Source organism: Phaseolus vulgaris, chromosome 9, assembly GCF_051622355.1.
Source record: "Phaseolus vulgaris cultivar YP4 chromosome 9, ASM5162235v1, whole genome shotgun sequence".
NCBI lineage: Eukaryota > Viridiplantae > Streptophyta > Magnoliopsida > Fabales > Fabaceae > Phaseolus > Phaseolus vulgaris.
Window position 1 is genome coordinate 20,228,692 of NC_143506.1, and position 24,673 is coordinate 20,253,364.

The 24,673-nt window shown below is 31.2% G+C and overlaps 3 protein-coding genes across 7 annotated transcripts; 1 reads left to right on the forward strand and 2 right to left on the reverse strand.

The window, feature by feature from the left end:
• Positions 1-5,096: 5,096 nt before the first annotated feature.
• Positions 5,097-10,521, reverse strand: LOC137821396 (uncharacterized). Of its 5 annotated transcripts, none has more exons than XR_011082790.2 (13): positions 9,695-10,440; positions 9,451-9,588; positions 9,269-9,350; positions 9,034-9,110; positions 8,737-8,837; positions 8,272-8,401; positions 7,906-8,022; positions 7,736-7,818; positions 6,811-6,877; positions 6,449-6,584; positions 6,093-6,184; positions 5,578-5,721; positions 5,097-5,493 (listed from the first exon to the last, which is right to left on the reverse strand). XR_011082790.2 is itself a non-coding variant. In XM_068625966.1 (13 exons), the coding sequence occupies exons 1-13, from the start codon at positions 9,803-9,805 to the stop codon at positions 5,458-5,460; spliced, it is 1,257 nt and encodes a 418-aa protein (XP_068482067.1). In that variant the 5' UTR covers positions 9,806-10,521; the 3' UTR covers positions 5,097-5,457. The 5 variants fall into 5 exon arrangements, 2 of the variants coding, with proteins under 2 accessions (XP_068482067.1, XP_068482068.1); XR_016515603.1 differs by having other exon boundaries at positions 6,506-6,584; positions 7,906-8,033; XR_016515602.1 differs by having other exon boundaries at positions 9,269-9,345; positions 9,695-10,134.
• A 6,349-nt stretch (positions 10,522-16,870) lies between these two features.
• On the forward strand, positions 16,871-18,877 carry LOC137821725 (chloroplast protein FOR GROWTH AND FERTILITY 2). Its single transcript, XM_068626460.2, has 2 exons — positions 16,871-17,312; positions 17,851-18,877. The coding sequence occupies exons 1-2, from the start codon at positions 17,013-17,015 to the stop codon at positions 18,679-18,681; spliced, it is 1,131 nt and encodes a 376-aa protein (XP_068482561.1). The 5' UTR covers positions 16,871-17,012; the 3' UTR covers positions 18,682-18,877.
• Positions 18,878-22,123: 3,246 nt separating this feature from the next.
• Positions 22,124-23,456, reverse strand: LOC137822750 (putative BOI-related E3 ubiquitin-protein ligase 3). Its single transcript, XM_068627741.2, has 2 exons — positions 22,981-23,456; positions 22,124-22,709 (listed from the first exon to the last, which is right to left on the reverse strand). The coding sequence occupies exons 1-2, from the start codon at positions 23,308-23,310 to the stop codon at positions 22,152-22,154; spliced, it is 888 nt and encodes a 295-aa protein (XP_068483842.1). The 5' UTR covers positions 23,311-23,456; the 3' UTR covers positions 22,124-22,151.
• Positions 23,457-24,673: the final 1,217 nt, after the last annotated feature.

Sequence of the window (24,673 nt, forward strand, 5' to 3'; positions counted from 1 at the left end):
ATTATACAATTGTGAAAAGAATTATAATTGTAATTTTTGTTAATATATTATAGTCACTACAAGAAAATCATGAAATAGAAACCAATTTTTAGAGATCAAAATAATTAGTTGCAATAGTAAATAAATTAGAGACCATTTTAGAAACTAAAAGAAAAATTGGTTTCTAAATTAGTTTATATTATTGTTAAATAGTTTCTAAATTGGTATCTAATTAGCAACCAAGGTTTTAGAGACCAAATTTAAAAACTAAATAATTGGTAGTTAAAATCTTGGTTGCTAATTAGATATAAATTTAGAAACCAATTTTTCTTTTAGTTTCTAAAATGGTCTCTAATTTAGTTACTATTGCAACTAATTATTTTGGTCTCTAAAAATTGGTTTCTATTTCATGATTTTCTTGTAGTGAGTGTGTTTCCTTCAATGTATTTGCTTAAGCTAAAGTGCAACAAAATGAAGGTGAAAAAAAAATGTGGATTGTGAAATATCATAGTCTCTTTCACATTGTGAGAAACAAGAACAAAGTGACAAATGGATACGTAAAGAACAAAATTAACCTTGTTTTATCTATGCATGAGAACTTGCTTTTCATTGTTAGGCGCATGCACATCAAGATTCATGGAGAAAATATAGTGATTCCTTAACCATGGGTAGCTAAGGGTAGATGGAGTTTGAAAATTGCATTAAATAGTTATGGGTGTGTATTGAGTTCTCACTCTTGTTTTCGTTGGTGATGCACTCTTCTTTGCTGTGTGAGGTCTTTGTGTGATTTCTTCATGTGTGAGGTCCTTATTGAAGAAGGGTAGTGGTGGTGTGTGTAACTGGCTAAAACTGGTTTTGTAGTGTTCAAATCTATGGATATGGTCGTTGTTGAGGTGGTGTGGTGTTAGTCAATAGAAGAGGAACGCATAAATGTAAGCATAATTGAATGTGGAGGAGGAGTAATGGATTTTACATTGTGTGTTATAACCGATTATGTATGCATTGATAATCAATTATGACTAATGTGTTCGTGTGTTAACCAATTATTTGGTTTGTAAATGTTAATCAATTATGGTTCATAAATATTCGATTATGAATTATTGTATTTTTTCAGAATTAGTTCTTTGAAAACATCGAAAACAATGTTTTAATTACAACAAACTAAAATGTACAAATAAATAAATAATATATTTTCATTATTTTTAAGTACAAGAACAAATTTGTAATCTTATTTTTTTTATCAATTAAAAAAATTAAAATTTAATCACACCTATCATATAACTCACAAACATTATAACATTTTTTACTTTAGACAACACTAAAATAGGCCACGAGTATAAAAGTGTTAGCTAAACGTAGTATAGATCACGATTTTATCAAAGTGGCTTAAAATATATAAGAAAGCATGACCATAAAAACGTTGATACTTTAGGCCACGGTTATTTACTGTGGCCTTTTAGATTAAAAAAAACTAAAATAAAATATAAACAAAATTCAATTTTTTGCGGGAATTCTTTTCTTCTTCCCTCTCTTGTGACTGAAAAAATGCACCTCACAAGCCTCTCACTTCTCACTGTGCACTATTACGAACTTCTCAACTTCTCACTGCTCATTCTCCCTCACTTTTCACCTTCTCACCATGTTCTCCCTCACTTGTCATTGTGGCGTTCTTCTTCACTTCATACCTTCTCACCAGGCGTTTTTCCTCACTTCTAACCTTCTCACTGCGTGTTACTCCCCACTTCTCACCTGGACTGTACGTTCTCATTTTCGTCAATCAGGTATATTGCACTTTATCCTCATTGAACATTAGTGAACATTTTCACTCACTTCAGGTACTCTCTCTTAGGGTTTCAATTTTTGGTTTGATTGAATTTTGTTTTGGTTAGATTTGTTTGATTTTGTTTGGTTTCATTACTTTCATTTAATCTTTCACGTTCATTGAGTTTAATTTGGGGACAAAGGTTTCCTTTCACATAATGTAATTTAGGAGCAAAGGTTTCATCTGTATTTTTTTTTTATGATTGATTCGTTTTAACATTCTTTTTTGGTTGATGAACACTTTCTTGTATCGTCTATTGAAACCCTATGTTTTAGTATAATGAGTTATGTTCTTTTTTTAATATGACAAAGATAGGGATAAGGCAAGAGGCATTGCAGACCATTGAAGAGTAAGGATATTTTCAATCAAAGGGGATTGTTGTTCCAGATCCTGTTTAGGCTGTGTGTATTTGGTGGGGGAAGGATCACTTTGCATATGGATCTTATTCTTATGTTGTTGTTGGGTTTTCAGGAGTTGATTATGACATTCTTGCAGAGAGTGTTTGGAATGGAAGAGTGTTCTTTGTTAAAGAGGCAACCAACAAGCGGTATCCTGCGACTATGCATGAAGCGTTTCTCAGTGTGTTGAGAGAGTCCGCAAACATTTTGAGAGTGGCAAAAAGGAGGTCTTCCATGCCTGCTTTTGACACATAAAAAAGTTACTTCTCTTCTTTGTATGATAAAAAACTGAATTATCTTTATTCCAGTTCATTACTGAGGGTTAAAGATGGAGGCTCTGTATTGGACTCTGGCAATCTTTAGGTTTTGCTGAATCTCTTATTAACAACATAAAATTGTCTAGATCCAACTTTAATTAAGTGGAAAACTCTCTTACGACTGGAAAGGAAAATTCTTAGCAGCATCATGTAGAATAGAACTTATTAAACCTTACTTACATTGCTTTCCTCCCTTTTCAAAATGGACAATTATTCCCCTAACCAACTGCAAAAAAAAAATATATATATACAATAAAGACACCAATTAGCAGTAAGGCATCATTTTCTTAATTGTGGCTATAGAAAATTGTTTCAAGTAGGACAGAGAGAATTAAAAAATTTAGGCATCTACCACTACAACATTTTTTACTTTAGATAACGCTAAAATAGGCCACGAGTATAAAAGTGTTGGCTAAATGTAGTATAGACCACAATTTTATCAAAGTGGCTTAAAATATATAAGAAACCACGGCCATAAAAGCGTTGGTACTTTAGGCCACGATTATAAAAGCGTTAACACTTTAAGCCACGATTATTTACACGTGGCCTGTTAGATTAAAATAAAATATAAACAAAATTCAATTTTTTGTGGGAATTCTTTTCTTCTTCCCTCTCTCGTGACTGAAAAAATGCACCTCACAGGCCTTTCACTTCTCACTATGCGCTATTACGAACTTCTCACCACTCATTCTCCCTCACTTTTCACCTTCTCACCACGTTCTCCCTCACTTGTCACTGTGACGTTCTTCTTCACTTCATACCTTCTCACTAGGTGTTTTTCCTCACTGCGTGTTACTCCCCACTTCTCACCTAGACTGTACGTTCTCATTTTCGTCAATCAGGTATATTGCACTCTATCCTCATTGAACATTAGTGGACATTTTCACTCACTTCAGGTACTCTCTCTTAGGGTTTCAATTTTTGGTTTGATTGAATTTTGTTTTGGTTAGGTTTGTTTGATTTTGTTTGGTTTCATTACTTTCATTTAATCTTTCATGTTAGTTGAGTTTAATTTGGGGACAAAGGTTTCCTTTCACATAATGTAATTTAGGAGCAAAGGTTTCATCTGTAATTTTTTTTATGATTGGTTCGTTTTAGCATTCTTTTTTGGTTGATGAACACTTTCTTGTATCGTCTGTTGAAACCCTATGTTTTAGTATAACGAGTTATGTTCTTTTTTTAATATGACAAAGATAGGGATAACGCAAGAGGCGTTGCAGACCATTGAAGAGTAAAGGATATTTTCAATCCAAAGGGGATTGTTGTTCTGGATCATGTTCAGGCTGTGTGTATTCGGTGGGGGAAGGATCACTTTATGCTAATAAGTTTAGTGATATGAATTGGATTATGTGGTGCTCTTGATTTTGTGTTGTAAACATATACATGCAATTGTCTAGTGTTACACCAAAGCTTAATGGATTTGATTAAGACATGTTATTGATTATTTATACAATTATATTTTGGTAGTTACTATATTTATTTTGTTTGAATTAGATTTAATTAGTATATATTTATGTATTTTTTTGCAGCTTGAAAGCAATAAAGAATGTGAAAACAATCTTGAAGAAGAATGAACTTATTATATGTAGTAAAGAAACAATACACTATATTTTTTTTTTTAACTAAGTTTGTAGTTTTCATTTTGAAGACTTGATTGTTATCATTATACTTTAAGACAATTTTTTTGACTATGTAGTTTGAACACATCCATATGAGATTTCTTGTTGGTCACTTCTATTTCAATACACATTATCCTTCAATATTTATTTTTTTCATCATGAACTTTTGTATGAATAATTCCTCTAAAATTAAAAAAATGTATTGTTGTTTTTGTCAATACTTTCAACAACACTTTTAAAATTGTGGTTGTTATAAAGATTTTATACAACGATTTTAAAATTGTTGTTTTTATAAAAACCGTGACCTATTACAAACGGTCACACTCACCTCGACCACGGCTAAAAACTATTGCCTAAACTTTAGACCACGATTTTTATGCTTTAATCACGGTTTAGTTTTATGCTTTAGACCACTATAAGTAATAACTACTGTAGTGAAACTTTTATTTATTTTTTCAATTCATTTCCTTTTCCGTTGTTACTTTAATACAAACAACCGATTTTTTTTTTCTTAAATCAATAATGTTCCTCACCCTTATATTCAATCTTCACTAGTGTCACGTTAGTCTATGAGTGAATGTCAAGTGAATGTCACCCTAACACGTGATAAATTGTCAAATCGTTACACCATATTAGTGTCATATAGTTATTAGTCGGTGACACAATCATCATGTCACGTCAATAACTTCTGTAAAAAAAGTTGATGACAGAATAACAGTTATACTAAAATTGCATACTTAAAACAGTTATTAAAACTAATGACATCTTTAATGGAAGTGGTTGATGCTAAACACAGTTGTTTATAATTTTTTTAGCATTAGAAAATATGACTTGACATTTGTTTAAAACTTTTTGGACAAAAGAGTTACAAAAAATGTAAGTTATTGAATCAACAAAATAAAAGAATATTTATAATTAAGGTATGGCCTTTGTCACTTTGTAGAAGCAACTGATCATGAGATAATTATTAAGGTATGCTCTTTACTTTTGAACACATGAAAGGATTGAATGAGACATTTAGCATTCCTTTTAGGACAGAATAGAACATGGGCCAGCCAAACAGAGAAGAGATAGTGTGAGCACTAACCATTTCACAATTACATGGTAGTTCTTAAGGAAAATATACAGTTGATGTCATGCAAAATTCCAAACTACCTATGCACTTCAATAAGCACTCACTCACGACCCCATCTTCAAACAACCTTACTTCAATGCAATGGTGTTACTTTGCATTGTTTGCTTCTTCCTTCTTTTCCTGGTTTCAATATGTACACTATGAAAGGCAAGGCATCAAAATCTAACACCAGTTAGATACGAGGAGGTTATGTGCGGTCGAAACGTGTCACAATCCAGTTTATCTGCATAAAAGTAACAGTCAATTTTTGGTTTGGGGGACCGGAACATTTTCTGGCATAAAACAGCAGCGTTCAACAGTATCTTACGATGTTGTTTTCGGGTTTATTCCAATAAAATCCGTGAATAGCAATCACGGCTAAGTTTGAAGATACAAGAACAAATATACTCAAAGAGTGTTTTCCCATCCACTCCAACACCGCTGTCAAACGCCTGTGGCCATGAACATCTACCTACAATTGGGTAAAGTATTACAATGTAATCATATTGGTCTTCAAAGAGAACATGACGCCCATGATCAGAAAATGGAACTAGCTAGGGAAAAAATGAATGTTGCAAAACACGATGCATGCGGAAGGAATGATGTAATGGAAGATAATGGCGAAGAAAGAACCCGCGAGCCAAAAATTAAACTTGATCAGGAACATGCGGGGTAATCTAAATAATATGTAAGCCATTCGGGATGGGATATAGTGGTCAAAAGTTTGGAAAATTGCAAGAGATCACAGGTTTAATCTTCATACTAAAATAGTACCCAATAAATAAAGCAGGAACTGTATCTCTGTCTGTATAGTTTTCTCTTATAACATCACGTGGCACTCACCAGATAATATAAAGCAATGAATGTGAGACCAGAACCTGCAGAAGTTAGTAGCATATAACTGACGGTGTACAGAGCTTTATTTATTGGAATTCCTGAAAACAAAAGGTAAAAAGGGTAAAATAAATATCTGTAAACTTTCTATGGCATTAAAGAACATAAAGAAATTCATTTGCTAAAATCCCGAACAATTATGATCATGGAAAGAGAATGTGAGATTTGTTATTAGTAAATAACTTTCAGTGGGCGTTCCACAAACACAGGATTCTCATATTAAGAACTGAGTTTAAGTTTAATCTATTCTCATAAAACTAGTTTGTAAGGTGAGATTGTCCCGATTTATATAATTGTAAACTGACTTTATTTATGGATGATATGGGATCTCCAACATCTCACACATGGTTTACAGCACGGACCTGTTGAGGCCAGGAACAATCCAAGAGCCAAAGATGAAAGGGAAAAACACATCCAGTTGTATTGGCGCTCTTTGTGGTCCTAGAGGACAAGCATAAATAAAAGAAAAAGGTCAGCCACTAAGGACTACCAAATTACCAACCAAGACATCAAAGCCACAATTTACAGTACTTGTGATGATTCAATGCCAAAAAAATTCTACAAAGGGAAGTGCACTATCAGATCATAGTTAGGATTTAAAGAACTCATATTGAAAATGCTAAATTTTACAGGCTATTGAGGTTTGGAAACTTGATACTGATCTCACCTGTAAGTGGGCAAGAACGTGACCATACTGAAGTCCAATTATGCATGAAACTGCTGCTGTTATGGAGCTGTGAACAAGTGAAGATAATTATAGACTATCATCTGCCATTACCAGTAAATGTAACTCGAATACTAAGACAAAACCTACGACCCATATATATAATTTGCTGTTCAATAAATATTTTCTTGCCAGACTATCATTAAAACATCTGTAAAGAACGTGAGAACCCACTAGGAATAAATATATAGATTATCAACATCTACAATTTGTTCTATAGAAAACAAACCTTTCAGGTTCTTCAAAGAATAATAGAAACTAGAATACAACAGAAGGAACTAATGCAGAAAGCGATAACAGTCACAGAAACCGGGGGTCATCAACTGAAAGCACATCACACAACTCGATCTTCCCTTAAAATTAAAAACTTTTAAAACACTTGTGGAAAAAATGTTTATGGTATTGAAAGATGCCACAAAAGTTATTTATATTAAATTACCTAAGTATGATGATTCAACATGTCCTAACTAGGTTACACAAAAGTCCCAGCTCATTTAGAAGTAAAGGTCATTTAGAAGTAAAGGTCAAAGATAATTTATATATTCTACTTTCTTAAGGGCGTCTTCCATAGATAAAATTGTTAAGCATAATGGATAATACCTCTGATCTCTTGGAACAAAAAGAAAAATCAACTGGGTTTGATTTTGAAATTAGAACAATATTACTCGGGCCTTGTTGGCTTTATTTGTGATTGTAATTCCACGATATCACAAATTAAAAAAGTGATCATTTTAATCTGCAAAAGAATCTTCCAGTTGCACAGAGCATAATTGTCTAGGCACTACACAAGATAAAAAGGCAACTCTACATAGGAGGAAGGACTTTAACTGATGGACTCAGGTAAATATTAGCAGTTTATACTTATTACCTTAAAATGCCTTCTGGGTCAAAAGGAGCATGACACCATGAAGGTGAACTATCTGAAACTTGACCCTTAGACATATTGCACTCCTGGAAGTTAGATCATAAACAAGGAATTAACATGTCACATTATGCTGTAAAGCATTGAACAAAGAAATGGAATCAACAATAAGATACCCTAAGATTTCTGTAGACTGGCTTTCTATACAGATGGCCTAGACCAAGAATGTAGCGATCAATCATTCCAGCAGAATTACAAGCAGGTCCAAGATCGCCTCTCACTGAACAATTGACCTGATATTGGGCTGAGAACATTGTAAGCATCGTAAACTAAATATTTTGAATTCCACACCAGTATATTCTCATACAAATGAATTTCAAACATGAATAAGCACGTGCCATTTTTGACAATTAATAAGCGCAGGACAGCTATCTAACGAGTAAAATTTGATAAGAATTCATGAAATCAAATTCTAAACAAAAAAATGAAGCAAATAAAAGATACAAAAGTTGAGAAGTGAAGGGTGCTGGGTCTACCCTCACCGTGTAAACAACACCACCACCAATAGGAGGCAACGAAGAGGTCGAGGCTGATATATCAAACTGCCAATCAGGAACATATAGACCATACAGTAATCCTGAGTAAAGTGCCAGCAATATCACTACAACAAACCTGCATAAAAATATTTGTAAAATGATGCGCCAATGAATATGAATATACTGGATGTAATACTAGATAAATATATTTGGCAACTTCATTCAATGTGAAATGGAATAATCCTGCTATTTAAGTTCATTTAATTTCCTACTAACATTTGTTGAGACTTTTGAATTTGGAAAGTGCCTGTTGTTAAGTTTTACTTTTAAACATCCTGTGGCAGCAATAGGTGCCTGAAATTATACTTATCAAGGATGGTTTTGGGTTAGAGACAATCTTGATTAAAAGGGCAAACAGATATCGACATATTAGGGCCCTCAAATTTAATAGCTCTGACATGAAAACCTTACCAATGCCAGTAGTAATTTTTGAGGAAATTTATTTCTTTCCATCGAGGAGGTGGAAGCCAGATCTCGCATAAAGCTGCAACAATGTATCCAATAGATATCCTCTGGATTCATAGATCATCATATGAAATTCGTTAGCTACCTCAAATAATATGCATAGAAACAATACCGATATCAACCACTAGTGATGAGGTAGAGTCATATATCACAACTACATCAGATACATTTCTTTCAACTGTCAACTTATAGTATGAAAAGTAGTCAGCAAGCTACTAGAGATGGTTTTATGGATGAAGCTACCTGTAAAACTCCCAACAACCGAATTCTTTCAACGTCCACACCAAAAGTCAAGGAAGTTATTCCGTGAAAATAGCCACCTGAAATGAATACACATATTGTTTATTGAGGCGATGAAGCTAGAACAACAGAAAAAGCAGTTGGCCAGTACAGCAAAATCAGGTGAACATAGTTGAATTGAAGTCTTATACAGTACCATGACAGTGTGGATAGAAAAGAGTAAGTAAGAAGAAAGTACCTTGAAGAACAATACCGAGAACAAATAGTTTGACTGCTCTAGCTAAAGCTTTGCATGTAGCCTGTGTTCTCTGCGGCCTTCTCTGACATATTGCGAGGAAAAAGAAAAAAGAGGGCTTTAATTAATTGGATTGATATAAGGAGTGAAAAGCAGAAAACGTAATGTGACACTGGAATAGGCACCTTATAAACGAGTGCAAGGGAAATTCCAGCAATGAAGAGGAAAAATGGCATGACGAAGTCAGCCAAGTGAATTCCATTCCAGGGGGCATGAGCAATGATGGGGAAGATGGAACCTCCGTAATCCACCACTATCATAAGCTGAAATTCAAAAAGGGAAAGCCTTGTTCAATTCCCAGAACAAAGATAAGACCTTTGCTTATTAATTTGTTTAAAAGCAAAGAAAGAGAGTGAAAGAATTGGATACAAAAACAGAGAGGCCGCGGAAGACGTCAAGGGAGGCGATTCGGGTGGGTCTGCCGCCCTGGAGTTGAGTTGGCTCCGAATCGTTGAGCAGCAACGGTCGTGGATCAGCCATTGAATTGCAGGCGCAGTAATAGTATCCTCGTCAAACTACTACGGATTGTTTCAACAAAACAAAACCAAACAAAACAAAGCAAACGGTGTGACTTTGGTTTGGGGGTGGTGAGTGTTTTGACTTGTTTCTCCCTTAGGATCCAAACACAGTGTAAGAAGCGAGGGAAAAGCGTGAGAAACTAGGAAAATGGGAATATGCTTATGCTGTTGTTGTTCCATGTCTTTAACAGCGTGGCGGTAGCAGATTGGGTCCCTTGGGATTGTTTGTTGAGTACCAAAACACTAACTACAACTCTACAACTACGCTTCTTTCCACCTTCTCATTCTCCCATTATATTACTATATTAAACTCCTCTACCTAATACACATTCTATAACCACTATTTAATTCATGTAGCTTCTAATAAAAGAAAAACTAGCATTTAATATATGTGTTTTGCTGTCTGTTTAACCTTTTTCTGGATTACTGTCACAAGCAGTAGTCAACCACAACGAAAGTGATATTGGGACACACATACACTTACATATGATATGACTTTCACCAACAACTTTAATTACTTTCAGCTTCAGCATTTATAGTGCAGAGGAATGTTGAAATATTTCACTGTACACCAGACGTTCCTTCAAATGCAGCGCCAATCATTCCTTCTAGCAGGGCCAAATATATGAATTAGGTATGTATCCATATGGGCCGAACGGCCGCTTGACCGAGCCGACCGAGCCTGGTTCATGCAAACCGACTGACTTATTTAAATTATTAAAACTCAAATCAAAGTCAGTAAAGTTAAACTATCATTAAGAATTAAGTAATACGTTCTAAGTGTGACTCACTCTACTAATTCAACCCAACAAGGTAAGTCCATCAAAATAATATAGATAGCACATATTCCAATGACAAAGGTACGTCACATATTCCAATGACAAAGGTACGTCACATATTCCAATGACAAAGGTACGTCATTATCACTGTATACCTCCGAGTGCCGAACACCTCTTTTTACCCATTTTACTGACTTGAGCGTCGGAGTACCTTCTGCACGTACCTCTCCCATTCGACATTCACTTGAGACTGAATGACCGAGGCCTGAAGGAGTAGCACCTGGACAAGAAGCATCATAGTGAAACTCTAGCAACCTGTCTGAAACCGGTTATTCAATAGTTCTCTAAGTCTCATCCTCCCGTAACAAATAGAAATTAATAATCATGGTAATTGATAATTAGGTAAGAATTAAGTAAATGACAGAAATATTTTGCAGCCTGATTTGTCTCCTACGTACTCCCACAAAATAAAATACAGGTGACAGACATGCAAGACTTTGTTCTGATTCCATTTTTGTCAGTTTGGAGTTCAACCTTATCACCTTGAGATCAAACTTTTGGCACTTATCAAGGCGTTCAGATATATGTAACAGACCATAAGAAACTATTTTTACAGTCACATCTCCTTCCACTTTACTTCATTTTACTACCTTCAGCTATTTTGTTCTCAGTTTTACGAATGACAACTTGATTAGTACACCAAAATTTTATTCACAGAGTTTTTGCACCCAAACTCGTGATCAGAAGAGGATCGATCTACAATTTACCACAAGTGCAAGTCATTGCTTCCTGTACTTGGAGAATCGGTTCAACATATTTTTAAACCTAGAGAGAATATGTGGAGCTTTTAATCTAATAAATAAAATAATGCCATTAACTATTTTTTAAAGAGGAGTCTTCCATATAGTGAATCAAGACACATATGAACTTAAAAAAAAAAAAAAAAAAAAAACCTTAGTGTTTTTATTAACTTGTTTGATATTCTGTATAAAAAACAACTTTACTAACTTCATGGTTCAGCTCATGTCATAAATTACAAAGCATCTAACAAGAGTTCCCTTCAAATTTCTTTGAGATGCAAAATCGCGTCTAACACCTTTACTTTACTGTAATTAATGAAAAACTTAATGTGACCTTAAAATTTTTCAAGCTTTTGGCCATGAATTGTGTATATATATAGAGAATACACAAGAAATCAAACGTTTCTATTCCCCCTTAAAAGAATTTACAACACAAAACCAATATTTTGACAACGGACTTTGTGTAATGAAGCCTTCTCTTTTAAAAATTATGATCATGGTTTCACAAAAATGAATTTGTGTCGATCGAAATCAGATGAGACCTAAGAGCAACCTTGGTATTTGATATTGGTCAACCAACATATTCAAAAATGCATTAAGATTAGAAAGAAATTAACAAGTCTAAATCGTACAAAAAAAAAATCAGGTAATACGTTCTTAATCACGATCCAGTAATAACGGGTCCATAATAAGCATAAAAATAATCACAATTCTCGAAAAAAAAGTATGTTATTATCACGTATTAATTGCATCGAATGCCGAATAATTACTTAAGTGTCAGAACACCTTCTGCATGTGTCCTCCCTACTCCTGAGCGAAAGAAATTAAGAAGAGTTTGACTGGAATGAAGGAACTAGAATAAAGGAAGGAAAAATAAGTCAAACTAGTCTGAAAAGCGTGAAAATAAATGTGAACCTAATAACCGATTCAAATTTTAGTAGAAGTTGTCTTGATCCTTTTGTATAAGAACAGTTTTGGAGATGAAGTTGGTGAAAAGGTTACGACTGTATATCTAAACCAATGAGATATTGCATATTGTTGATTTTGGAGTAATGAGGGAACAACCTTGTTACCTTGAATTAGAGTTATAAAGATGGAAGTTACTGATTGAAAACTCCAATTAATTTGAATTTGACGTACACAACATATATAAAAGTTGTATTGCGACAGTTTGTTATTCATAAAGATGGAATGTAACCAAAATGAGTACATGCATATGCCGAATAATTAGTGGTTCTGTACAAAGCCGTCGTCGACCCTTAGATCAAGGCCGGTCACAAAAGTGGAGTCGTCAAAGATCAGAAACAGCATCACGTTGTGTTGAAGATCTCATATCGACTAGAGATGAGGACAATTTATTGTATATAAGTGAGTGCAAATCTCATCCCCATAAATCGGTTTTATGGGGTTAAATTAGACTTAAAGTTCACTTCGTAATAGACTATTAAAATCAATTTTATAGAGTTGACTTAGATTTAAAGTTCCGTTCGTAATAAAATAAAATAAATATTTTTAAAGCAACCTCATTCTTCTTTAAATAACTTAACCATTTGAAAAGTTAATTAGTATTGTGATAAGCGTGAGTTCCTTTTCATTTGTACATTATTTAAGTAAATTAAAAATGCTAATATTTTGTATAACCATGAAAGGGATGATGGAGATGGAAAGTGACCATTCAGAATAATGCAATGTTTCTTTATTTTATGGGTAAAGGAAATAATGATGATGAAAATCACTATACATAATATCCACATTAATAAAACACTCCATGATATGATATGATATGCATGTGAAAAATAATGTTCTTCATTTTCAAAACTCACCCCATAGGATTGTCAAACGCTACAGAAATATCAATGTAATCCCATGAGATCAACTTTGGTTGAATTATGTATTTGATTACTTACTAAACACGTGCTTTGTCTGTACATCTACACTGAAACAATATAATACACACATTAAAAAAGTAATCATCTTATAAGAATGAATTTAGTAAAACTTGTCCATGATTATTTTCTTCAACCAAAGAAATTATTTGGTTAAGAATAAAATTATTTAATTAAAAAATAACACCAAAATAATAAAAAAAAGTATATTCTATTTATACTAATTTATAGTTTAGTAGTATAGAATCCCTAAGAAATAAAAAATCATACTTTGTATCTACTAGTTAGTTGTTTGAGTTAAGAATAAATTGTTTTGTACTGATTCTGATTCTCAATGAAATATTGAAAGTTGGTTTACTTTAATATTAATTTAATATTATAAAATCAATTTATAAGGTGAGATTTGCATTAATATATATAATATGAAATGTTTTTATCTCTAGTTTAATGGCGTGACTTGATAAAATCAATAAACTCTATATAAGATAAATTTTAAATGACCCTGATACCATATTAAGAAATGAACTTTAAGCTTAACTCAACCTTATAAAATCAACTTATAAGTTGAGATTTGCACATACTTATATACTATACAATGTTTTTTAATTTTAGTCGATATAGGATCTTAAACACATCCTAGTTAACTCATGTGTGAAACTATATAATAGGTGATCCAACAACAAGTGATCTAATAATGTCAACAAACTTTCGTCAAAATAAACTTTAAATAACTCCGATACAAATAGACTTTATGAAAAAAAATTGCAAAATTGTTTTTATATGCATATCAAAAAGCTATTTCCAAAATAAAATAAGAAGACTTTTGAAATACATATTCTATAACATAGATAGTAAATTTTGGAAGAGGAAAAATCATGTCCAAAAAGTATTTTAGGAACACCTATTTTGACTTTTCAAAATGGAGAAAAAAAACCCACCTACTTTTAGACAATCTTTCCTTTTCAATTATGCAGGATAATGGGATTGTCTTCCTTTCTTAGGAGTTAAAAAATGAGTTATGTAGCTACTAAGGACACACCCCTAAAACCATGGGTAAAACGAATCTCATTTGGTACAATCTCATTGGCTAAGTATCCGTACGGTTGTTTTAAGAAAATAGTGCAATCGTATTTTATAGAACAATTCTTTCATTGCCCTGATATATGGAGTAGAGAGAAATGGTTCTTGAATCAACTCTCTAATAGTTTATTTGAGTTTGTATGAATTAGAAAATGATTTTTGGAAAGTAAATGTGATATTATTTAAAAAAGATATAAAGGAAGAAGGTTGTTTGAATTAAGATATATATAATAAAAAGTGAAAGAAAAATTTATGAGTAATGTAATTATTGTAATTGAAATTATAATTTTTTTAATTAATAAAAATTAATATTATAAATTTCTCTTTATATTTAAAAATAATTTAAAAAATATACTTAATTGATTATGAGAATATGTAAAAACTAACTTCATACAATATATAAATTATGTAAAATTGTCAAAGCATAAACAATAGACAATTTTTTTTAATTTAAAATAAGATTTTAATATTCATAATTATGATAAATTTCTGCAAAAATTTGGAATATAATAAATTTTAATATTTTTTTATAATTTAAAATAAATTTAAATGTAAAAATAATAATTTCATATTAGATTTAAATAATAATATTATTTATAAGTTTATTTTATATATATATATATATTTTAATTTTAAGTATTATTCTTATTATTACTTTATAATGTTTACATTTATTTTATAATTTATTTTATTATCATTATTATTATATAAATATATTTATATTATTATTACTATATAAATATATTTATATTATTGGATTGTGATGTAATAGAACTAATTTAACATGAATAAATTAGTCGTTGATATTTAAAGATTTAACTTATTTGTTAATTTAAACTTAGTTTTAATGGTTGTGATTTAGGACTTTATATCATGGATCGAGTTTGAAATTATCACGATCAATTATAGATTTACGTATTTAATGATATTAATATCGTATAAGTGTAAATCAAGTCTGATAAATCAATCTTAAACAAAGAGATAATGTTTATTGTTGAAAATGATTACTAAGATCAGATAAAAAAAATAAAAAAAAATAATTTGAACATATAATAAAGAATGTATAAATAAAATAGAAAGAAAAAACAATAGGTAAGAAATTGTTATATTTGTGGTTAATCTAAATACTCCAAGCTTAGATCTAAATGCTCCCAGCTTAGATTGTATGTGGTCTTAACGGGAAGAATTCCATTTATTCAGGAAGTAACTGAATCCGACTGGTAAATAAAATATATAAATTAATAAAGTTAAAATCCTTAAACAATTATTCAAATGTTAATATTTTTGTTATTTTATGAATACAGATTGTAATGTTGTGATGAGTATGTAGGAGATGATTGAAGAAAAAAAAGAAAGGGCGAGTGGGTCTGCGGTGTGTGCCTAACACACGAAAGCACATGTCAAAGCACGTTAAAAGGTGGGTTATCGTGTGCTATTCTTTTTGTCCTTTTCTTTTCTGCTCAACTTTTATTTCTTTTTTATTACTTTAATTTAATCTCTACTTTATCTCACCAGACTCCACAAACCTTATATGCTCAAAAATCACAACGGACCTAATACCATTACTTAAATTGTTAAATTCTAAATTTCCTTCCATTTTCATTCCTACATCTCTTTTTTTCATATTAATTATTAAAAGTTAGTTTAAAATGTTTTAAAAAAAATTAAATAATCTTAAATAAAACATAATTTATTTTTCTTCTACTTTTTTTAGTCACAATATTTGGTATTAGATATGATTCATTTAAGTTCTTTTCTCTCAATATGCTTCAACATATACTTGTGATTTAAAGAGTAGTTTTATCATCTGAGAGTGTTTGAGAAAGATAATAAGAAAAATTGTTGTATTTGATATTTTTTCAATGTGACTTTTTTTTAAAGTTTTATACTTCATTTCTGTAGTTGGATATTTTTGTTTTTCTATTTTTATTTTGCTTTGTGTCTTCTAAAAAAAATAAACAAATTAAAACACAACTCTCTTTAAGAAACACTCCACAAAATTACTTTAACTACCAATGTTTATCTTTAACCATAAAAAACAATTATCACAAACAATTATTACCACTTGAAAATAAAATAAAAAGCATCACACTTTTCACTATACTAATAATATATTTTTAGTAAAAAAATATGAATTGTTGGTCGTCTGAATTAAATTAATCATCAAACAAATTTTTAGAATAATTGATATAAAAGTGAAAAATAAAAAATAAAAAAATATAAAAAAATATTCAATATTATATATATATTGAAAATAAAACCTAAAACATGTCCAAAGGACTTGTTCTCATTACTAATTTTAAATGATATAATGTTTTGTTTTGAAAAAAAATAAACCAAAAATATTGATTATTATTAAAATTAAAGTTTGAGAATTACAGTGCATTTGATTTGAAATTTTAAAAATATTTTATTTTTATTTTTAATATCGTAAAGTAATAATCTAATTTTATTAATTCTGATTGGGCCGGTGCGGCAAAGTACCACCTAACCTTTGAACATTGGCTTTCGGTTTTGAGAACAACAATTTGGACTTATAAGCTATGAAAAGGAGAAAAGAAAGGAAATAATCTGTGTTGTGTGCTCTGTTTCTCTTCCTCTGTTTCTGTTTATAGAAGCCAGACATGGATTGGCTTCTGTCTTCGCCTTCACCTTCTTCCTTCAAAACTTTCACCAACTCTTTCCCATTTCAACCTGCAACTTCAAGAATCAATTTATCTCCATTAACACGTTCCCACTTGAAGAGGGTCACCTCAATTTGTTGCAGATATGAAAACCCGTCTCCTTTTTTGTCTTCCACTCCCTTTCTTCCATCTTCTAAACACCCCAATACTTTTCCATCCATTTCCTCTTCTCCAGATCGACCCCCACCCGATCCCCATTCTCTCAATCAAATCAAAACAGTCACTTTCCAAAACCCAAAGGTATGATTCTGCTCCGAGCAATCATTGTTGTTACGTAATCTTTTCTCTCTCTCGTTTCTGTATCTCTGGTCATTTTCAAATTCATGTTTCATGAGCAAAACACCATTTGGTTTTTTGAGTTAAAGATTAAATAAAATGTCCCTGTAAGGGGTGATACAGCTTTTCCTTTTTAAAATGTCAGGCACCCGTACTATACAATTCGAATTTGATGTGTGCCAAGTTTGAAGAATCTTCTTTACAAACTTAGAATTAAGTGCCTCTTTTCTTGTATCCATGCTTCTGTTTTCTTTCCCCTTATTTTTCTAGCGTAACAAACATGTCTATGACCCTTTTGTACCTTGATGGCGTGACCAATTTCTGTCATGAGTTACATATTTATGCCAATAAAACAAGATCAACAAGTTTCTTGTGAGTTATATATATGTAATTGAATAGAGACTTGTATATACACAAAGTTACGTGTGGCATATATTGTTTTTTTAAAATTGTGGTGTATGAATAGATCTTAATAAAAGAATCCTCGTGCTTTTTGTCTCAGGCAATACCAGCTCGGATTCTTATAATACTTTCTGCTCTTGCCTTGATCTTAATCCATCCTGCTATTGCACCAGCAGCTTTTGCAACCTTTCAAACTGCTGCGAGGACTGGTGGTCCTGCTGCAGCTGCAGTTGGTAGAAAATTAATCCACACTGAGCTCCTGAGTAGTGCTTGGACTGGTTTCTTTGCTGGCTGCTTGCACACACTATCAGGGCCTGACCACCTAGCCGCCTTGGCTCCATTGTCAATTGGCCGAACCCGAATGGAGAGTGCTGCTGTTGGAGCCCTTTGGGGTTGTGGTCATGATGCTGGTCAGGTTCTTTTTGGGTTAATATTTTTGATTCTCAAGGATAAACTCCATATTGAAATTATCCGAACTTGGGGCACTAGAGTGGTGGGTCTAACCCTGCTAATAATTGGTGCTATGGGAATTAGAGAAGCCTCAGAAGCACATACAGCGGGTGTTGCTTTAGAAAGTGATGTCAACGTGTATGAATCACTTGACGATCCAACAGTAGGCAAAAAGAATATTGGATTTGCTACTTTTGCCACTGGGATAGTTCATGGACTGCAACCGGATGCATTGATGATGGTTTTGCCTGCCCTTGCTCTGCCTTCTCGTTTGGCCGGTGCTGCATTTCTCATCATGTTCTTAATAGGAACTGTAATCGCAATGGGAAGCTATACTGTGTTTATAGGTTCGTGTAGCCAGGCACTGAAAGATAGAGTACCTAGGATAACCGAGAAGCTCACTTGGGCTTCTTCTCTTATTGCAATAGCCCTCGGATTTGCTATCATTGTTAGCCAGTTTTTTGGGTTTAGTCTGTATTAAGTTATGGTTAATCAGCAAGGTCCTTTTTCCCTACGAACAACGCTTTGGTATTTAGAAAAAGTAAAGTCTTTTAGAGAAAAATTTGGTCCTCAAGAGGAAGTATATCATCCAGACAACTTGTGTAATTGACTGTTAAATATGTACTTTGCATTTGAGTGTCTATATGTAAGTTCAATGGTTCTGTTGCTGACAAAAACATGATGAAATATTAGCCTCTTTCTTTCCCTAGCTATCAAAGGGAGTTCCTAAATTGTTGGGAACATGATTCTGCAGAAGTGGACTGCTGAATGACAATTCTTTCATCTCATGATTTAGTTTTTAAAATTACATTTGACATTGTTTTGTACCATACAATAAAAGCATTTTTGTAAGTTTGGATCCCTGGAAGTTTGATTTTTAAATTTAAAAAAAATGCTTGTGATCCTTGTCTTTCTTTCTGAAGAGGCTTTCTTCTCCATCATGTGGATTGTTTGGGGTAACCAACTTGTAGGTGAGATTTTCAGTACTTATATATTATGAATTTACTTTATCTTTTATCTCTTTAATCAATGTGTAATTTAGTGAATTCAAATTCTGTGTCCTGTGTGAATCATGATGTAATTGAAGCAGATACAACTACTATCTAAGTGATTTACTATGTTTTAAATTTTAATTCTGACCATTTGAGTGCAGCTTCGATCAAAACTAAACTGGTCTGCAGTGTTCTATATCCACAAAATCATGTTCACCAGTTCCTCACTAAACTGGTGTAAATGGCATGCAGATATCCTTCACTGAACATTGTTCAGCTGTAATACCATCAATCCAAATAAAAGTTTTAATTCAACCTCACTGAATATATTTCTTGCAGATACATTTGTAAGATATATGTTTAAAAATGTACCAAACTTAGAAGACGTAATAAATACATAATCACAATTTTACAGATCTATATCAAAATATATTTTTTGGATATTGCTAAAAGAAAACAATAAATTATACATGGTTATCATAATTGTTTAATTCCTATTCTTTACAGATGAACAAAATTATCCATCTCATTAATTTTCTAAAATCTTGCACTTGTTAAAATTATAAACTAGCATTAATCTTCCTCGTATTTTTATATTCTTATACATTCTTATTTATATATGTTTTCTTCCATATTCAATATTGTTCCATTAATTATTTTGATACATGACTTTATACCTAAATTCAATCAGAAGATACATTTATGTTATTAACCTTTAGAAATTTATAAACCAAATATAGTATCAAATATGTTTAGTTAGATAAAAAAGTAAATATATAAATAATTTTTCTTAAGAGTTCTTAAAAATATTCATATTTTTTAACTTTTTTTTACAAATATTTAAATTTAGTTCATAATTCAAAAATTCAAGTTACTATTAAAAAGAAATATATGAAAATGACTTTAAAGTTTTAAAAACAAATCATGCTACATTATCAAAACTTTGTTGTCCTGAAATCATGACAAATATATGACAAATATTCATTAATATAAAATTAGTGAGATGCAGGAAGAAATTTGAGAAACTACAGAAAAAAATTATTTTTTTATTATTATACGAACTAGCTAGGACAATGACTCACCTTATTCCATACCTATCTTCCATACTATGTGTCTAAGTAGGTAAGTGAACTAAAAAAATAATCTTATATTTTTTCATAATGAATTGTATATCGATGAAAATATCTAATATAGAATATATCCTATTATAAACAATAAAAAAATGAATGATATAATAATTTTATTTGAATGGTAATTTTATTGATATTAGTGTTATGAGAAGTTAAAGTTATTGTATGATTATATATATTTACTTTTGTGTAATATCGGAGTAATTTATAGAGTGAAAAAATTTTATTCTTTATTTTTTCATAGTATCATATATCATAGTTCAACATTTTTTCTATCTATTATTTTTTTTTAAGTGTTATTTTTCTTTTCCATTCTTTTCTCTTTAGATGTTATTATGTTATTGTAGCTTGCACATTAATGTTTTTTATAATAATTAATCTAAAATACATATTTTATTACACATTTCTCTATCAAAATTGTATCATTTATATTTCTATTCCTTTATCTTTTCATTCTTCTTTATTAAATTTTATTATAACTGATACATTAATATTTTATGACAACTATGGAATACTATTATAGTATAATTAACTTTAAAAAGCTAAAAAATCAAATATATAATTAAATCATTTTTACTCTATGTTCTCTTGGAATATTATTGACCACTTTCTATAGTCCTAGGCTATGTGATCACTCACCCACCAACCTTTTTCTCTTTCCTATTTTTTCCTATTAAATGTTATTACGACCTAAACTTTAATATTTTCTGATAACAGATGAAGGACATTATAATGAATCAATTGTTTAATTTAATAAAATTAAAAAATTAAATATATATATATATATATATAATTAAACTGTTTTACTTTATTCCCTTTGTAATATGACCGCTACATTAATATTTTCTGAAAAAACAGTGAATTATATCACAGTGGATCAGAATTGTTTATTTTTTAATAGAAAATAAAATATCTAATAAAATTTTTGTATAAATCAAATTACACATTTTAAATTTATTAGACATTGGAGTGAATTTAAGCCTAAATAATTGTAGTTTAATTTATTTAAACAACTCATGAAAGAATAATGAAAATTCAATAAAATAATTAAATTCATAGTAAAAAATGAAAATTAAGGATATATATTTTTACATTTTTATTTATCAGTCTTCTTATTTATTAAAAGAAGGTCTTATATATATATATATATATATATGTATGTATGTATTTAATACTAAAGATATTTTGAAAAAATTGAGATGATTATTAAGAAATATTGGAGAAGGTTATACTATCATTTATATTTTATATAATATTAAATTAAAATAAATACTTTTTAATCTTGCAAACATAAAGATATTTCATGCTTTTTTATTTAATGAGTATGTATCATGCATATAAAATATTTACACTATGAATTAATTGTATGAATTAATTGTAAATCATGTTTAATATCATTATAAAAATAAAGAAAAATAACTAATATTATAATTTGTAATTGAATAACATCATATGAAAATGTGGACATTGGAAAAGAAACAGTTATAAATATGTTTTTACATATACACAAGTAACTGGTGATGGTGATAAAGTTGGGGTGTGAACAGCTTTTATGGTGAAAATACTCCGAGAAACTAAGATGACACAGAATCCAGAATAGACCATTCATCGATATCTTGGAAATGGCAGAAAGCATGAATAGACCATTCATCAGGAATCCCTCTTGAATATGACACATAGCATCATAAAAAAATAACTTGTAATTGTTCATGTTCATAAAGGTTCATGGCCAAACTCAAAAGGTTAGCTCTGCATTAGAACCTGTGATGAAAGAGAATCATAAAAGAGAAAGAAACTGTGCTAAAACAAAAAAGTAATTTTGTATAAAATTATGTGATTAAAGTCTCTATGCTAGACTTTTTGGGCATACTACAGACAGGACAAACTTGTAGAAAAGGCTCACAAGTTTTACACGAACAGAGATGCCTGCAAGGAAGAAACATAAAACACGATTTTTGAGAATTACAACATTTGCAATCCATTGTCTTTTTCCTAATTTGTTCAACTTCTCCTACCCCACTACTATGCCACACTCTCTTCTCTCCTGTTCCTTCCCCCATTGCTGCTGTGATTCTCATGTTATCATCGCAACACGACTCTGCATCCTCTGATGTCATCCCATGCACTGCTCTTTCCTTCATCTGTTCTAAGTTGTTATGAAGATACAATATCACAGCCTCCTTTTCCTCAGCCACCTTTCTCCATGATTCCTTCTCCACTTCCAACCTTCTCAAAAACTCTTTCAACTCCATCGTTTTATTCGATGCTTGCACTATTTCTTCATCTTTCTGTTTCAATAAATGAAGGGCATTCAATTCCATCTTCTTCAGTAACTCCGCCATATGCTGTTTTCTTTGCTCTTGCAGCAAAACTCTCAACTTTTCATTCTGCGCAAACACAAAACAAACACCGATTAGACTGGTTGTGACACAAAACTAAAATGACAAAAAAAAAATTGTTAGCTAGCAAACAAATCTCTCAATTGTTCAATGGCAAAAAAGTCAAGCAGCTCCTTGAAATTGCAGATAAAAACAACCGATGGAACACAATTTCCGTGGCAGTACGGTGGTGGACCTTCCAGATTCCCTGCCGGAATCACGCTCGTTGAAGTTTTAAAACCTTAAAAAAACTGTTAATGTAACGCTATACGAAACTAACCTGAGATCTGATATAGTGATCGATATCTCTCTGTTCATCAAGTTCAGTAGCCAAGTGTTGAGGATACGAGGCTAAGGGTTGAGCGTTGTGGTTGTACTTGTTGAAAGCATTATTCTGGGCATTTGAATTGGAAAAACAAGAAAAGGTGGGATCAACAAGAGACGTGGTTTGATTCATCTGTCTAGCATGGTGCAGATGTTGTAGACATTGTTGTTGTTCTGGTTGTTGCAGATTATGCTTATGACCATAAGCTTGAGAATTCAAACACACCATCAAGTTCTTTGAGCCATAAAACTGATTGCTGGGATACAACTGTGCTTCAATAGCCATATGAAGATCGAAATAAATCCAATCAGAAAAGCAAACACATAAGAAATAAACCACAGAAGGTCTTCACGAGATCCTCAAAACGAGCAGAGTAGTAGACAGCGTGTGATTTGGTGGAAACGCATAAGATCCAAGAAGAAGAGTTGTTGTCTGTGAGAGAGAGTGGCAGTGATACATATTTATAGTTGTGAGAGAAGAGATAAGTTAAAAAGAATTGGAAATAAATTAATGAATAGATTTGAATGAATGGAAATAGTAACTGAACAAGTTGAAAAGGAAACAAAAAAAAAAAAGGCCTAGGATACTGCAATTTTTTCTCTCTCTTCTTTCATAACTTTCTTCCTCTTTTTTATCAATTTATCGTATAAGCATTCAAGATAGAGAAGTGTGGGACGCGTTAAGCAAACACTCACCACATGCACATTTTGTGACATTTTGTGACTGTCAGAGCCGTTTGTTTGGATTTGAATTTAAGAATTCAATTTCATTTGCTACTGTCTCACAAAACTGACATCAATAAACTTGTGAATGTCAAAAAGTAAGTTTCTATTTAATACTATAAATTTAACTGTCAGAATTTTTTCAGCAGTTTCATCTTTCACATAGGTCAAGGATTCTAAGCCAACCATTTTTACCCTTCTCTTTTTTTCTCACTTTTTTTATATAACTTATTTTTCCTAATAAATAAATATGCGTCAAATCCTTTTTTCCTGATTTCAAATATCCATCATTTTTAGCTACTTTTTTTAATACTGTAAATAAATTAAATTGAAAATGCATGACAAATTATATATAATAACCATTATCTTAGTTGTAACTAATATTCTTTTTTTCGTGCATGAAAGTTCCTTGGCATATTGTGAGATTGTATTTAGACAAAAAATTACTGATCAACAATTTTTTTTATAAAATAAATATTAATTTTTAATGTACAATAATGATGGTCAGAGGCTAATTTCTTTTTTTACATGTTACCTGGTGTGTTTCTTTATTTTTACATCCTGATATTCAATTAAAGATGAAAAAAATTCGAACCATTTTAATATGTAGACCAGAAGTCAAATGTTGGTCAACGTATGTAAATGCAATTAATATATAATTTAACAATTCAATCAGAATTAAATATTAAAACTATTTTCATATCATCAATTCAAAAAATAGATTAAATAACTCAAAGAAAATATAACTCTTAACAATCTACTATTTATAGGTTGAAACTATTGATTGTGCTTTTATTAGTATAATAAATTATATGTTAACTATTACAAATAGGATTATTGACTTCCAGATGGATCCAAGTGACTGACTCTTTTGAATAATAAATTTAAGGCAATTAAATATTGTGGTTAATTCATATTGATAAGTT